Source organism: Eleutherodactylus coqui, chromosome 1, assembly GCF_035609145.1.
Source record: "Eleutherodactylus coqui strain aEleCoq1 chromosome 1, aEleCoq1.hap1, whole genome shotgun sequence".
NCBI classification, from domain to species: Eukaryota; Metazoa; Chordata; class Amphibia; order Anura; family Eleutherodactylidae; genus Eleutherodactylus; species Eleutherodactylus coqui.
The window spans coordinates 75,321,843-75,338,450 of record NC_089837.1 but is presented as its reverse complement, the minus strand read 5'-3'; the positions used below and the strand labels follow the sequence as shown (position 1 = coordinate 75,338,450).

At 43.1% G+C, this 16,608-nt stretch overlaps 1 protein-coding gene across 3 annotated transcripts in view; it reads left to right on the top strand.

Annotated features, from left to right (window-relative positions):
* The window catches only part of GRHL1 (grainyhead like transcription factor 1), a 36,699-nt gene extending 20,500 nt beyond the window's left edge, over positions 1-16,199 (top strand). For 2 of the 3 annotated variants that reach the window (XM_066597371.1, XM_066597387.1), the window contains exons 9-16: positions 4,505-4,663; positions 7,349-7,433; positions 8,982-9,121; positions 9,267-9,304; positions 10,558-10,646; positions 12,202-12,287; positions 12,735-12,799; positions 13,757-16,199. In XM_066597371.1, coding sequence (XP_066453468.1) covers positions 4,505-4,663; positions 7,349-7,433; positions 8,982-9,121; positions 9,267-9,304; positions 10,558-10,646; positions 12,202-12,287; positions 12,735-12,799; positions 13,757-13,871 — 777 coding nt within the window. In that variant the 3' untranslated portion in view covers positions 13,872-16,199. The remainder of the gene's footprint in view (positions 1-4,504; positions 4,664-7,348; positions 7,434-8,981; positions 9,122-9,266; positions 9,305-10,557; positions 10,647-12,201; positions 12,288-12,734; positions 12,800-13,756) is intronic. The other variant, XM_066597379.1, reaches the window with a different exon arrangement.
* The last annotated feature ends 409 nt before the right edge of the window (positions 16,200-16,608 follow it).

The following is a 16,608-nucleotide window of genomic DNA, read 5'->3' as shown; positions in this document are numbered from 1 at the left end:
GGAGGGGAGGGGCTAAGTTCCCCAAATTAGCCCTGCCCCTGTTCCGCCTCTCCCCATTGCAAATAGTGCAGAGGGGCGGAGAGGAGGCAGAGAGGGGGCGGGAGCTCAGTTTCTGCTCCTGGCTCTTCCATTCCCCCCCCCCCCTTCCCCGCACATGAGGACAACGTATATCGGCGTGAAAACCGAGCCAATATACGTTAGTGGGAATGCAGCCTTAGGATGAGCTGTATAGTAAGCAGCCATTATTGTTGAATTCCTGAACTATCAGTTTAATCCAATTACAGTGATTTTGTATTAAAGGGGTATTAAAGTTGGAAGCAGTTATACCCTATCCATGGGCTAGGGATAACAAGTTGATCAGTGGCAGTCCTGCCACTGGGACCCCCACCAATCCTGAGAACTGGCGTCTGGCCGGACCCTAAATGAATGGAGTAGAGTTTGCACAGGCATGCCACCGGTCCATTCAATTTAATGGTTCTGGAGTTTGCAGAGCACTTGAACTTTGCAATTTCCGGCTGTAAACGAAGGGTGCCTTGCCTACGCCACCTCTGCTCCATTCTTTTGAGGAGCAGTCGGGCCCTTGTTGGATAGGGCGTAACTTCTTCCGACCGGAGTATTCCTTTATGCATTGGCCCAAATACAGGTGGTGACTAAAGATGGGATTCACTTGGTCTACATGCATACAGAATAATGATCCAATGGCCTTTGACTCGTTGTTGTCTTATGTAATACCAATGGCATGTGTGATTGGGATTTGTGACCCAACTATTAAGGCCATAGCTATAAATTTTAGGGTGCAGTGGACTCCTTTGCATTTCTGTACATAATTGACGCCCATCCATCACCTGAGATTAAGGTTGTGCCACAAGCAATTTGTGAAATATTTTTAGCATATAATTAATCTTGAAATCTTTTCATTCTTCGTCATCCCATAATGAGCACCTGTAGATGAAGCAGTTAACTGCTGTCAGATGTATCACCCTGCATTCATTGCTTTTCATTAGCCACTAATTGGCTTGGTCCTGTGACTAGGAACATCAAGGTATGTAATTTTAAAGCAATACCGCACCATTGAAACGCCCTTTCTTAAAACAAGGCGTTGCCTGTTTGTCTGTGGTATTATAAAGGCTGTTGCGTAGCTCATTGTGAAACTGAATGGGAGAGGCTGTACATGGGTGATTGTACCTAATAGGAAGGCACAATAACATCTATATGTGCTGGGATGTTTTGTATGTATATATTAGATTGACAATGCAAGGAAGAACTGAATGCCAGCAACCTATCACTTTTGTGCCGCTCCCATATTTGAAAACTCTGATGGGAAAGGGGCCAACCAAAACTCTGCCCCCCCCCCCCCCCTTTGGCACAGAGGCAGCCCCGATAGTTTCCATTTTTGGGAGGTTGGGTGATGGGAGCCAAGTAGGGTACCTAGTTGGCTAGCATTACATTCAATGGCTTTATCTATTCTGCATGTTGATATTTTGGCTCTTGTAGATGGGCTCATATACAAATTTACCATTTATTTTGGTCGTACATAGAGTAGGCCCCATAATAAAATTAAGTTGACTGGTTTATGTGCTGGTAAACCCCAACCAACTTGGAAGAGAACTGCCTGAAGTTTGTCAGTGCAACCCTTGGGCAAGTTCACCCTTGTTCACTAGAGTTACTAAGGAGAGTAGGCAATGTGAACGGAGTCCGTTCCTTCACTCATATGTATTGCAAGTAGCAATTTGGAGTGTGGTTGCACAGGACAACAACCACCAGCCTTCAGGGGTGCACCAGGCAGTTAATCCGTCCATCCAGATGATCTTCTCTTCCTTTTGTGCAACAGCATTTTATAGGACTACATGAATGCTCCTCCTGGCTTTGTCTCCTCTTTTCATATATTACAAGGCATTGCTGTTAGCCTATCTGGGACCCCTCAACCCAATCCCTTAGTTCTGCTACTGTATGTTATGAGGCTCTGTCTGGTGCTGTATCTATATACAGAAGTTTGTTCTGGTGCTGTATTGCTTTACTGAAATGTTCTGATGTGGGTGGGCTGCTATCTTGCCTGTCCGTGTAATAGATGTTGCGTTTTTTACTTATGACTGCATACAAGTTCTGCACTGGATGCCCTCTAATCTAGGGCCAACATTGTACATGTCCAGTGTTTTTGTAATAGACGTAATGTACATGGATGAACTACTCTAACACGATTGGGCAGATTTCTATATTTATTTCACTCAGCCGGAGGAATGAAGATGAACCGGGTTATTGTGCTTTTGCTGTGTTCTTTTTGCTTTTGTTAGACTTGCAAGGAAGAATCTTGCCAAACAAGCTGAAGATACTTTGAGGATTGTTTTGTGGGGTTGGGCTTATACTAAGGCAATGGCTTATTACCTATAAATGTCACTTACAGATGACTTCACTAACCAGTTTTACCACTTCTTGAAATCTGTCCAGTGCGCAGATTGTTTTATCTCCAACACAAATAAATAAACTTTTTAAAAAAAATTACTGTGTATGAGTGTGTATTAGAGATGAACGAGCACGCTCGCTTAAGGCAGTTACTCGAGCCAGCATCGGTCTTTTCGAGTAACTGCATACTCGTCCAAGAAAATTCGGGGAGGGCAGCAGGGGGGGAGGGGAGAGATCTCCCTCCCTCCCCCCCCCCCCCCCCCCTCCCGAAGGGGGGAAAAAAGGAAAAAAAAAAAAATGTATGTATATATGGAGATTCAAGTTGAACCTCTTTACTGATATAAACTAGAATTCACTGAGAACCAAAGACTGATCAATGGAAACCAGAATCAACCAAGTGAGAGCTGGATTCCAAATTGCCCAGAAAATCGATCTGCATGAATTTTGTTATGGCCACTCCTAATGTGACTCGGTAGTACGCATGACCCACATGTACCTGTCTGTACTCCTGATTATGTCTGGACATGCTGATGTAGAAATAAGCACAGTGCCACAGCTCTCTCCTGAGCACTTGCAAAGTGGGGCAATTAATGCAAAGTTACCAGAATCCATGGATCCAATCTTAAGGCAAAATGGAAAGTGAACTGACGGCATATTGGGTATAATGGGGAAGGGGGGGTGGTACCGTGTTAGCCAGTAGAGCAGAATGTGATTGTACCCAGCAAGAAAAAACAAGTAATCTTGTAGATATGATAGCTTTTAATGGCCAAAAAAAATACATGATGTAGCGAGCTTCTGAACCAACACAGGGTTCTTCAGGCTTAAATGAAATGGATCCGAAGAGGAATGCATATTTATACTTACATACTTATGACAAGGCTCATGGGGTGCACAGTAGGGGGCAGTGTCAACTTGTAATGGATTTTCTTGATAAGTGACACTACTTGGATTGCTGTCATTGCTCGCTTTGCTTGCTTCATCTTCTACAATGCTATATAATGAGATGCACATGTCCACTTGTTTTTAGTTGGATAGTACAGAATGAGAGTTGTCCTTCTACATATGGCAATGAGACCATATTTAAATATCTGCAGATATGTTACTCTGTCGCTGTTCCAGTTGTACGAGTAGTTCCATTATGGATAATTGCAGCATGAACAGTACATTCTCAAGTTATTCTATGTAAAGTCTGCGGATAATGCATTTTTTTCCTTGAGGGCAATGTAGGTGATTGGGGTGGAGGATCGTGCAGTATTCTGCTGATGTAGCAAGTATTAGAATGCTATTATACACCAGCGCTTCGCTCTCTTGCAAAATGCAAGTAGAAAAACTCAATGCAGTCAGCACCTGTACTTGCCATAGTCATTGAACTGAAGCTCAGGTGCCGACCACAGTCAGCACCGCTCCACCTGCTTTTTCAAGGAAGATACCCTTTTGGGAAGTGAGTGGAACCAACCTAAATGAAGCAGATGCTATTTCAGGTGGCCTTCAGACGACCAACTTTAATATGCCCGTGTTCAGGTGACATTTTATCCCTCCCAAACCCATCCCTCCCCACCTACACATGCTAAATAGGAAGGGAGAACAGGGATATAAGCTGCTGATAGACCCCCATGGTGGAAACGTTTCTCCCCTGGAAACAAAAGGATTGGGCATATTGTCATCAAACAACTAGGACACCTTCATACACATTAAATTGTTGGCTTGAAATCGACAGGTTCAGCCTACATTAAAGGCGGTGTCCGGACTCTTTAATATTGATAAACTGCCCTATAGATAGATCAGCAGAGGTCTGTTGCTTTAAATCCCCCACCAATCAGCTGATTGCTGGGCAGCTATCAGTGTGGACAGCACTGGAAGTAGATAGATCTGTCAACATTGTACCGTAGCATCCTGGGTTGGTACTGCAGGCACGGCTCCCATTGAATTTAATGCGAGGCGTGCCTGTAGTACCAACCCAGGTACTACAACGAAAATAGGAGTAGGGCTTATTTTCGGGGAAACATGGTAGCACATGGCTTTGAAAAGTATACCTGTATTTGTATAGTACTTCTGAACCTGTTTGGTGCATTTTTAACTTTAAATGTCTTTTTCTATCATCCAGGTCTTTATATCTGTGAACTGTCTGAGCACAGATTTCTCCTCTCAGAAAGGGGTGAAGGGTCTGCCTCTGAATATTCAAATTGACACCTACAGCTACAATAATCGGAGTAACAAGCCCATTCACAGGGCCTATTGCCAAATTAAAGTCTTCTGTGATAAGGTGAGTCAGATGTGCAACTGTCACAAAATTGACTTTAGCTCAAATGCTCCCTCTAGTGGTCAAGACTAAGGTATACAACTTGCTTATATATTCGGGCTGCATACTGCAGTCTTGTTTCCACTGCACTGAAACAGCTGCTCGTCTGATTTTGGCTTAGTTTTGATTCCTCCAGTTAAAGGGGTTGTCCCGCGCCGAAACGGGTTTTTTTTTTTTTCAAACCCCCCCCCCCCCCCGTTCGGCGCGAGACAACCCCGATGCAGGGACCTAAAGAAAGCTTACCGGAGCGCTTACCTTAATCCCCGCGCTCCGGTGACTTCTATACTTACCGGTGAAGATGGCCGCCGGAATCCTCTTCCTCCGTGGACCGCAGCTCTTCTGTGCGGTCCATTGCCGATTCCAGCCTCCTGATTGGCTGGAATCGGCACGTGACGGGGCGGAGCTACACGGAGCTACACGGAGCCCCATTCAGAAAAGCAGAAGACCAGGACTGCGCAAGCGCGGCTAATTTGGCCATCGGAGGCCGAAAATTAGTCGGCTCCATGGGGACGAGGACGCCAGCAACGGAGCAGGTAAGTATAAAACTTTTTATAACTTCTGTATGGCTCATAATTAATGCACAATGTATATTACAAAGTGCATTAATATGGCCATACAGAAGTGTATAGACCCACTTGCTGCCGCGGGACAACCCCTTTAACTTGCCTGATAATAAAAGGAGAGATTCCTATAGTAACCGCTTAGCATCCCAGGACATATATTTACATTCTAGATTGGTAGGGAGCAGGAGCTGATCTCACTCCATACAGTTTGGCTATTTTTGACAGCTGACACCTGGTTGCAACAGCCGAAATTGCCTCTCTGATTTCCAATTCATTGCAGCTGTTAACTCTTTAAATCTAGTTGTCAGTTCTGACTGCAGCAGTTAAAGGGGTTGTCCGTCCAGAAACATTGCATGTCATTACTTCTGTTTGCCCATTTCCATGCACTTTGTAATATACATTGTGCATGGAAAATGAAGCAAACAGAAGTTTTGGACTTACCTGAAGGGGTGCAACCCCCCCCCCCCCCCCCCCCGTGTTGCTCCTCCGTCATCCCTGGTTACAACAAGAATCTTCTCTTCTTCTTGTCGGGCCGCAGCAGCTCTTGTTGGCGCGGGTACGAGCCTCTTCGCCTGCGCAGTTCTTCTCTCTGCAGCCGGGACCGATTATACGAGCTCCTTGTGTGCAGGGGGAGGGGGATGGAAGAGCGAGGAGCAGGAACTGAGCTCCCGCCCCCCTCTCCGCCCCTCTGCACTATTTTCAATGAGGAGAGGCGGGGCGGGGCTAATGAGTGTACCTTACCCCCCCCCCCCCCCCCCAGTATACTACATGGAGCATTTAAATAGTGCTATTTGAATAATACAACACATCCTGCAAAGAAAAGAAACCCTTTAGGCTGCCTGTCCATGGGCGATGATCCGCTGGCGATAAATTGCCCGCAATCACGCTCTGTAAAGCTTTCCATAGGATTACTATGGAAAGTGCAGCATCAGCGTCCACGAGCGGAGAATCCAAATCGCGGCATGTTGCGATTCTCCGTGGTGAGCCTATCTATTAGATAGGCTCATCTCGAATACCTGTCAGTGCTCCCCCATTCTTCTTCTTGGCAGAATATCGCTAGCGATATTCTGCCTTAGCCATGGACAGGGGGCCTAAGGCCCTTTTACACACTAAGGTGATTGCTCAAAAGATGGCTTTTGGATGATCATTTTGCATAAACTACTAATTGGTATGCATGCCAATTAGTAGCTTACTAATGCGTGTTAGCCGCTGGGAGCTATATTCAGAGAACAGCGGGTGATCTGTTCTCTGAATACATTCCCTGTGTTCTGCCGCGGGGCTGACAGCTGAGACCATGTTATCAGTGCTCCCAGTTGTGAACACAGTGTGAAGTCCCTGCTACCGTGTTTCCCTGAAAATAAGACCCTGTCTTATATAAAGAGGCTCAGTGTCTTATTTTCGTGGGGTGTTTAATAATACTCGCTTACCACTGGCTTTCCGGTCCTCATGCTGGTCTCTGTCGCTACTGCAGGCTGCTGGGTCCTCCAAGTTGACAGAGCAGTTCTTCTTGGAAGCGGGGCTTCAATACTTTGCCTCCAGCAAGCTAATGCTCTGATTGGCTGATGTGGTGCTCGATTAACCAATGAGGGCCGGTGCTGGATTAACCAATCACAGCCATTCAATGACATCATAAGAGCATGCGTTTTTTTTTTTTTTTACTAGCAATTATGTGGGGGGGTTTTTTCTCACCCATGTGCAACCACCTTTAGAGCTACATTGACAGAAATTTTTTTTTTTTTAATATATATATTTTAATGGGGAGGAGAAACTAAAAATGGGCATGTCCTTAAGGAGTTAGAGTATATGGGTCAACTCCTTTAAAATATAAAGGTGTGTCCTATTCCAGCACATGGACATCCTGTGATACAGTAAATCCCCTCTATAACCAGAGAGTCTCTCGCTTGGGAACAAATAATCAGATTGCGCCTTTCATTTAATTAAAGGAATCTGCAAAATCCTGGAATTTGGTTGCATCTGCTCTACTTCTCCTCTTGTACCAGTATTGATGCCTCACCCCCGCTGTATTCTTTGAATGTTCTGATTAGTCATATCGTATATAATTATACTGTGTTTATATCTGATCCAGGGTGCTGAACGTAAAATAAGAGATGAGGAACGTAAACAGAGCAAGCGAAAAGGCAAGTGCACTGAGCCCACCTCCCAGATGAACTGTAAGTAGGAATGATACAGGAACAAGAAATCCTTTATGCACTCTTGCCCCATGCTTCGACCCTGATGAAAGACGTAGGAGGGGTCTCCTCCATAACTCCTTAATAACCCTTACAAGATGGTTCACCCTTTTAACCCTTCCCGCTGTAGCACTTTTTTACGTATGCAATTACTTTTTTCTGGTTTAATCCCCTTCCTTCTCACACCCCCCTCAAGAAATCCTAACCAATTTAGTTTTTCCAACGACACAGCACTATGAGGGCTTGTTTTTTTGTGGGGCAGGTTGTACTTTGTACTTTTTCAATTTTACCATTTTAAGGTAGCATCTAATATATTGCAAAACTTTTTAAAAGGGCTTTGAGTGGGGAGAGAATGATTCCGCCATCTTGGTGGGTTTGCTTTTACATTGTTCACAGTGCAGTGAAAATTACACGTTTTCTTTTTTTTTTTTTTCTACAGTGTTGCCACAATACTGATTTTATGTTTGTTTTTTTTAATTTTTTAATTTTTTTACATTTATTTTGTAGTACCACTTTAAAAAAATAAACTGGAATTGCTCGATCGGTCGCCATCTTTTGATTCCCATAACTTGATTTTTCCACTGATGGGATGTTGTCGGAGCTCGTCCTTTTTGCTAGGTGACCTGTAGTTTGATACTCTTCTGTTGTACAGAAGTACGGTGCTTGTCGGGAAGGCGTTAAATTGAACCTCCATTCTTTATCGTTGTCTTTTAATTTCTAAATTCTGTGCCCATTAACTGCTTCCTGACCAGAAGCTTTACCCCTTTCCTTACTAGCATGGACCGACCATAAGACATTTATAGTATAGCGGCACTCAGAAACGGGTTAAATTCTTAATATATCTTTAAAGTGTTTGGAGCTTAGTTTTTTCTTTTTCTCTAATACAAAGCTCCAAATCCTCTGTATAGACCTAAGCTAGAATACTGTGGCTGCAGCCACCAGGAGCTTGGTGCATACGGTGTTAAAGGGGTTGTGTCACATTTAAAGATCTTCCCTATCCACAAGATAGCGGATAACTTTATGATCAGTGTGCGTGTATGCAGCCACTTGGCGAGGATTGGAGTTGCAGCATATCAAACTGGAGATTTGTAGCTTTTTTTCTTCTCTTTACCAAATTTTCTAGACAATAAAAAAGTAAATATTTTCACCAACCCCTTTTACTATCGCTATGTGGAATGCTGGTATTTCGTCATGGAAATGTTGGTGATGGAATAATCCCCAACAGCTCCTTCTATTATAAGGTAGCTACCCTATGAGATAATATCGGATCTTTTAACAGGCTTTGTGGTATGATTAGCGATGTGAACCTGGTGGCTGTGCATACAAGGGATGACTATTGCCTGAATTCGCTGTTTCCAGTGACTATTCGGACAGTAATCGCCCCGTGTAAATGTACCCTAAGACTACAGACCAGGATTTGTATGATAATGATGACCTATTGGGGGTTTTGTTACTGTACTGTTTATACTCCCATTGTATTTAGGCTTTTTGCTTCTATGGTGAGCTAACTAATATACTTGTTTTCTACAGTTACGGATGTGAAGGGAGCTCTGCTCCCATCCCACAAAAGGACGGACATCACAGTGTTCAAACCCATGCAGGACATGGACACCCAGCCGGTGCTGTTCATCCCCGATGTGCACTTTGCCAATCTGCAGCGCACCACTCATGTAGGTACCTGGTACTGTGATAAGGGTGCTTGTACATTGTATATTTACATTTCTTTCATCCATTCATTCAACTAAATGTGACAGAAAATGTATCTTTTTAAAGGGTTTTTTTTTTCAACTTTTACTTTTTTTTTTTTTTTTGTAGGTTCTCCCACTGTCTTCAGATGAAATGGAAGGCGAAAGGTGAGCTTAGAGGTTTTACTTGGGACCTTTCTTTTCATTGAGACATGTTAGGAAATTGTATAGTAAAATTCATCAGCTAGATTAAAAGGTATCAGAGTTGGTTTTTTTTTTTACAAAAGACTGTTCACATGAGTGTCAGGGCTCGTGTTTACAACAGCAAAGACAACTGTGGTGTATCCTGACAGACCCTACTAAGGCCTCATGTCCACGGGGAAAATCGGGCCCGCTACGGATTCTACATGTAGAATCTGCAGCGGGTCCCTCCTGCCCCGCGGACATGAGCGCTGAAAATACGAATAAATAAGAATTTACCTATCCGTAGCGGGCGGCGAAGCTCTGCTCTTCCTCACGGCCGGATCTTCTTTTTCGGCCGGCGGATGAATTCCTGACGCCGGCGGCACGTCGTCGACGTGCCGCGCGCATGCGCCGGGCACATCCGCCGAGCCGAAGCAAGGGAGATGCGGCCGTGAGGAAGAGAAGAGCTTCCCGGCCCGCTGCGGGTGAGTAAATGCTTTAAATTCCTATTTTAGGTCTCCCGCGGATCCGGACGGCTTCCATAGGCTTCAATAGAAGCCCGCGGGAGCCGTCCCAGCGGGAGACCCGCACGAAAATGGAGCATGGTCCAGATTTTTTTCATGCTCCCTTTTTTTTAAAAATCCCTTTTATTGACGATCCGCGGGTATTTATCTACCCGCGGGTGGTCGATGCATCCCTATGGGGTGCGGATCCGCGTGCAGGTGATCCGCTGCGGATCCTAAATCATATTTTCCCCGTGGACATGAGGCCTAATTCTAATGTGGTCTATTGGGATTGTAGCATTTTTGCCTGCTAGACTAGCGTTGCAGACAGTGCTACTCATGTAATTGAAAATACCAGAAAATCCTATAACCGTCTACAATGATACAAGGATTGTCGTCACTGGACAGAGCAATGAGCAATGGAAGAAGGTTCTCTAAATTGAGAATTTGCAGGATGAATGGAGGGAAATGCCAGTGGAAATGTATACGATGTTAGTACAAACTATGCCACGGATAGTATCCAATAACCTTAGGACCAAAGGAGCCCCACTAGGTATTACATATGGAAATAAATACTACGTTTGATTTCTGTTTAGCCGTCCAATTAGTCTTGGTAGGATAGTGTATTTATACACAGAAGTTTTGTATTAGTTGTGCTGCAAACATAACCCGCTATCCTCTAATCTCACTGATGTACAATGTGTTCTGAAATATATTCATAATGTTTGTTTTTAGTTCGGGAATGAAGAGAGTACCTTTCCAGCCCGAAGAAGACTTCACAGCACCTCCTGCCAAGATACCAAGAGCGGACGAACCAAAGAGAGGTAGTTGTATACCTTTTTTTTTTTTTTCTGATATGAAAGCTCAAGTCCAGTCAAACCTGCACATTTGGGGTTTGTGCACCAATAAAGGGTATTCCAGCTATCAAGAACTATATAAGTGGGCGTCCGATTTTGTTTATTGGGAGGTTTGGAAGTTACGGAGTGATCATGCTTGCTTTTCTCCATACTTCCCTTTAGGGTATGTTTACACATGGCTGATTTGCAGCAGATCTGAACAAAATCTGCAGCAGATCGGCCACGTTAAACATCTCTTTAGAGTTGTATGAAGTAACAGAACATATATTCTACATTCACTCCATACATCTCATTCTGTCAAGGAACAATGGAGAAGGGAACTCCTTCTATGAAATCCTTAATGGTGCCAGAGGTCGGATCGCCACTGATCATGTGGTTAGGTGATGCATTCTAATGTGTCCTACTTACTGGGGTCCTGAAAGTGGGGATGTGGCCTGTTGTATGCCGGTTACTCCTACTAGTGAGCTGGTGGAGCTGTCCTTGTATACAGGAGAAAGGTTGTAACTAGTGATTCCTTCCCTGACAAGCAGTCCGGTCCTACAGTACAAGGACCCTGGATACAGCCGTCCAGCTCTATTTTTCCTGTCCTCCCATGAGTAGGACCTATGTATGAGAGGACGGTAGGCTATTGAGCTTAATCTTAATCACTGTCTGTTGAAATACTGTGCAACTCTCTAATATATTTCAGTTCTTCAGTTTTCATGGTGACAGTTTTCAGTGAATAGGAACATTGGAGGACATTTGAAAAGGCTTCTACACCAGTTTTCTGGCGCAGAAAAGTCGTATAATTGGTGTATGGCTTGCTTTAGCAAAAATTTAGCTACTTTTCATTCTTTGTTGGCCCCACCACCTTCTCAAAAAGTGTGTGAGGCTTGTGTGGAGGGAGTATGGCCACCCCAGTCCGACAGATTGTGTATAACTGATGTTAGATGTACACCTGGTCAGGGCCAGCCATACATTTCTGTCAAGGCGCACGGATCTGCTGAGGATGCGCTGAATGCACTTTTTAAAAAGTTTTTCAGTACATTATGTGGTACATTAGGTGGATTACTAAAAGATGCAAATTTTCTTGCAAAAACAAGCCTCCTACAGCTACGTCAATAGAAAAAATAAAGTTTTATGGATTTTGGAAGAGGGAATGAAAACCAATAATGGCAAATTTGGGTCTTGAAAAGGTTAAACTATTCATAGGAAGGCTTAGAAGTACAATGTTGTAACTAGGCTTTCTTACACATGGGCTACATCTACAGTTGGCTCCTTTAGCCCTGTATCTAACTACTCTAGCAGAATGGCTTGTTGCCGCCCTCCAAAGTATGCCGCTGAGGTGATGGCCTGTTCTGGCTCTCTGGGCTTTAGAATGGCAAATGCAGATATATTACTACATCAGGCAGTGGTTAGTGGCCAGAATGACTGTTTAGGGCTTTAGAAAAGCTGAGTGACAAGTCCAGACCGTGTGACTGTTAAGAAATTGGCAACAGGTGGCCCTTGCAAATACATATTCTTCCTGTCTTCCCATTTTCAGTGCTGTTGTATGTGAGGAGAGAAGCAGAAGAAGTCTTTGATGCCCTCATGCTGAAGTCTCCATCTCTAAAAGGGTTGATGGAAGCGGTAAGTGTTGTAACTTCATGCCAACTAATTCTCCAGAAAGGTGCGCCAGCCAATGACACGTACTTGTTTGCTTTTATTTACACTCGCTCAACCATTGCTAAATAATCTAATAATATTTGAAGTTGTTCTATGGTGGTTTGGGGTAGAAGTCAACAACCAAGTAAAGTTCGGGGTTGAACTTTTTTAACAGTATCAGCATGTGGCTGGATAAGACTGTTGGGATACAATTTTTTTTTCTATGGTTTGAGAATACTTTTTGGCACTTCCTAAGTTTCACCAAGTGCAGGTTGTTAGGGCATGCTGGGAGTTGTAGTTTTATAACCTCTGGAAAGCCACAGGTTGGAGATCTCTGTAGAATACTTTTTCTAGCTAATGGCGACTTCTTTAATTCAGGTGTGGGGGGAGAAACAGAGTTCATTTTTCTTTATCTTTTTTGTTCTTTCCCAGATCTCTGAAAAATATGAAGTTCCATTTGAAAAAATTGGAAAAATCTTTAAGAAATGTAAAAAAGGGTAAGTGTTCCGGTGAGCCTGTTCTTGAGGAAATTTGAAACTTTTTACATGTTCTGACATACAGTTTGCTGTGGCGTAACATAGTCTCACAGATTGTCAGCCCAAAACGAAGATCTTGATGACCTGTGCTTGGGATAGGTCATCAATATCAGATCATTGGGGGTCCACCACTCAGGGGACACACTGATCAGCTGTCTGAGGTGGCTGTGGTGCTTGGGTGGGCGCTGCTTCCACTGCACTGCTACTAGGCACTGTGTTGGGCATTTCAATATGGAGAAAGGTGATGGCTGAATATTAAAGCATTGCCATGACCTTCTCCCTGTTTTCTCCCCTGTTCTGTTCTCCTTCACCCTACCTTTTTTCTCCATACTGTTTCCTTTTCCTCCTGACCCTCAATCCTTTGTCTGCTTCTTCAAAGGCTCTGAGGGCCTTGAACCTGCTCTAGCAGACCCTTCGTACTATCGTTAACTTTGTTTGGATCTACTCATAGCTTTCAATAGGATTATCTGGTTGACAAATGAGCAGATCACTGCTACAAGAGTATCTCTCTCTCTCTGAAGGACCCAGCTAATGCTTGCATTACATCACCCATCATTTAATATTAAATGGGAACAATGTAATACCTACTTGCTCCTGTGGTGGCACTGTAGGTAAATTAAACACTTGCTACAGATCATTGGGGATCTCAGCAGCTAGAAATCCTGATCAGCTTATGGTCAGGATGCAGTATCAATTGGAAGGGGGTTTCCAAAAAGGGCAAACCTGTTTTCAGCACCTGATGATGATTTTAATTCAAAACCCATTTGCTTAACTAAATCTATTGTTATTCATGACTCCGAACGAGATTGACTCTTGGAATAAAGTGACCTACACATTATTCTGTTCTTGTATAGGGCGACCTGGTTATCACTTTCACATTAAATCATTACTTACCATCTTCCTCTCTATTTTCTACAGAATTCTGGTTAACATGGATGACAACATAATCCGGCATTACTCAAATGAAGACACATTCCAGCTTCAGATAGAAGAGTCTGGAGGATCATACAAGCTGACACTTACAGAAATTTAACTTTGCACTCAGTGCCCTTAGACTGGACATTAAAGAACTGAAATTCATCGGGTTGGTTTCCATGTACGAAACTGGACTGTTCTCGAATCTCCCTCAAAATAGTTGTTGCTGTGTTTTGTATTTTTTTCTCTTTCTTGTCCTCCCTTCTTGGACTTCATACTCTGCTTCTATTCCTGGTGTGACTGCCACCAACGTGAACTAAACATGTCCATCTGGGCAAATGTTAAGCCAAAAGATGTCATAGCCAAGATTGAGCTGTACGTCTACGTCAGGATATGACCGTTTTTGTAAACATTTTAAGGTGTTCTGTCAAGGAGAAGGTCAAATTGGGCAGAGAAGAGCCTACAGCACAACGCAAAGAGGCAACAAGGGGCTTTACACCCTTAACCCTAAATTGCCTTTGCATGTGAAGAACAAAAATGGGCTTGGTCTGAGAACCCAACAACTATGTATATAAGAAGTGCAATATATTTTTTTTGTAACTTTTTTTTTTTTTTTTGTATATATGTACATACTCACAAGCTTATTACATATATAATATATAGAATTCTAGTATGCATGTGGATATGGGTGAGGAGATATATATATTTTTCTAGATGTGTGGTGCCAAATGAAGGGACTATAACTTATGGTATATCATAAATGCACTACAAGATGAAGCATCCATGTTCACAAAAAAAATCAAAAAGCCCATAACAAATGAAGATTTTAAACAATCCCTAGGCAGCAATTTGATGTTAGGCACGTTTGTACAAAGGAAAATGACTTTCCAGAACAAGGTGAAGCCAAATCTGTCATTTTTAAAAAGTTTTCTGTGACCAAAAGGTTTGTTTAGCTTATTGCTTATGGATTTTTAAAAAGTCTCCAGTCATATGCAAGAATGATGGCCCTTATTCTCCCCTGAGATCTGTGCCTTTATTGGGGAGTTGATCTACCTATGTTGAAAGCCTTAACGCCTATTTACACGGGGCGCTGATCGTTTGAGTGACAGCTTTGAGCGATCATTTTGCATAAACTATTAAGTAGCTACTCAGCTACATAATAGCTATTTAGCGTGCAAATAAAGCCTTTAGCTAAATGCAGTTAATAGCCGGAGGGCTCCTATCTGCTTTCAGTTTTTGTTCTCTGACGGGAAACAATGCTATCAGCACTCCCCGTAGAGAACTGCTGATGAGGCTGAAAGACTAGTTTTAGGTTTGCCTGAATATAACGATCAGCTAGCAGTGCACGATGGGCGCGCTTTTAGATGCAACAGTGATCGCTCAAACTATCGTTTTTAGCATTTTTTTTGAGCGATCATCGCTCCGTGTAAATGGGCCTTTAGTCTATGGTTGGCTTTATCGACCATGACCGTGTTTATAGTAGGGTTCACATTCCACAAATTGCTCTTCTTTCATCAGTCAGTGATACTATGATAGTAGCACTGAGGGGGGTATCCATGTGTTCATCATGGGCTCGGACTGGCCTACAGGTGAACAGGTGAAGCCTCCTGTGGGCTCTGAGCCAGGGTGGTCCTCCAGCTGCCTACGAGTTGTGCACAGGATCTGCACCTATTGGGTGAATGGGAGTCTACCAATTCCAGCCCGCTGCTTTCTCCCTCTACTTCAGTGGAAACGGAGCCGCACGCAAACTCAACCAACTTTGTATTGAAGTATATGCAGAATGCTGTGGTGAGAAATTTGTCAACTGGGATCAGGTAATATCTGCATATAGTGGGGCCTCAGAATGAATTGTCCTAGTGGGCCCTCGGCACAAATCAACTTTTTAAGCAGTTGTATAAGCTTTTTTCCATTTTCCTCAACTCTTAAATTGGACTAAGATGCAATATGATTCGTGACCTGTGGACTAGGAGGGGTGCTGTTTTGTTCCTAATCTCATACAACCAACCACTTTAAACCGTACAACCAAACACTAAACCATACAACCAACAACCTTAATCCAATCTCAACGTCAGTAGAGCATTGGAAGCTTTCTGCTATCCAAGCAGGGCAGCAAACCTCCCAAGCCCTTATCTGTATTGTATTTCTGGATGTATAGATCCTGGAACTTTGTATATACATTTTATATTTGGATATCTTAAAAGGTGAACTTTTTACTTTGACACACAACTGAATAATAGAGAAAGGGTTAACTTTTCTGCTTCAGGGATATTAATTTAGAAATCGTGTGTAAATGTGAAAATTGTTTTTTTTCTCCTGCATTGCATTACATTGTATGAGGTTTAGGTAAATTGGTAAAAGTGCAACTTCTTCTACATTCTGTTTTCTGACATGTCTGCGATGTATGATTTTTATTGAAATAATACATTTTATATACTTTTTTCTGAAATATGGTTTCTACGCTTGTTTTTCTGAAAATTCACACACAAAAAAAACAAACGCGAAGGTCTTGAATACACTGACAAGCCGAGTCCTGGGATAGCAGTATGACAATTGACTATAACGTGGCATTACCTTAAGTGACTGCTTGGGCACGCTGCATTATCGGAGTTGGCATGTCCTGTCCTTCTGGCACCCACTATCATGCCTCATTCCATTTCCAAAGTTGTGCGGATATTTAACGTTCCTTGATCCACAGTATGACGTTTGGGTGGTAATGCCTTCTATAATGTATTCCTGGTACATAGTGGACAAGCACAGTGGCTACCCAAGGATGTGTAAAGGTTTTTTTTTTGCCTATTTTTCACTGATTACCTAGCCTCTGGATAGGCTAGTTGTAGTTGATGAATGGGGGTCTG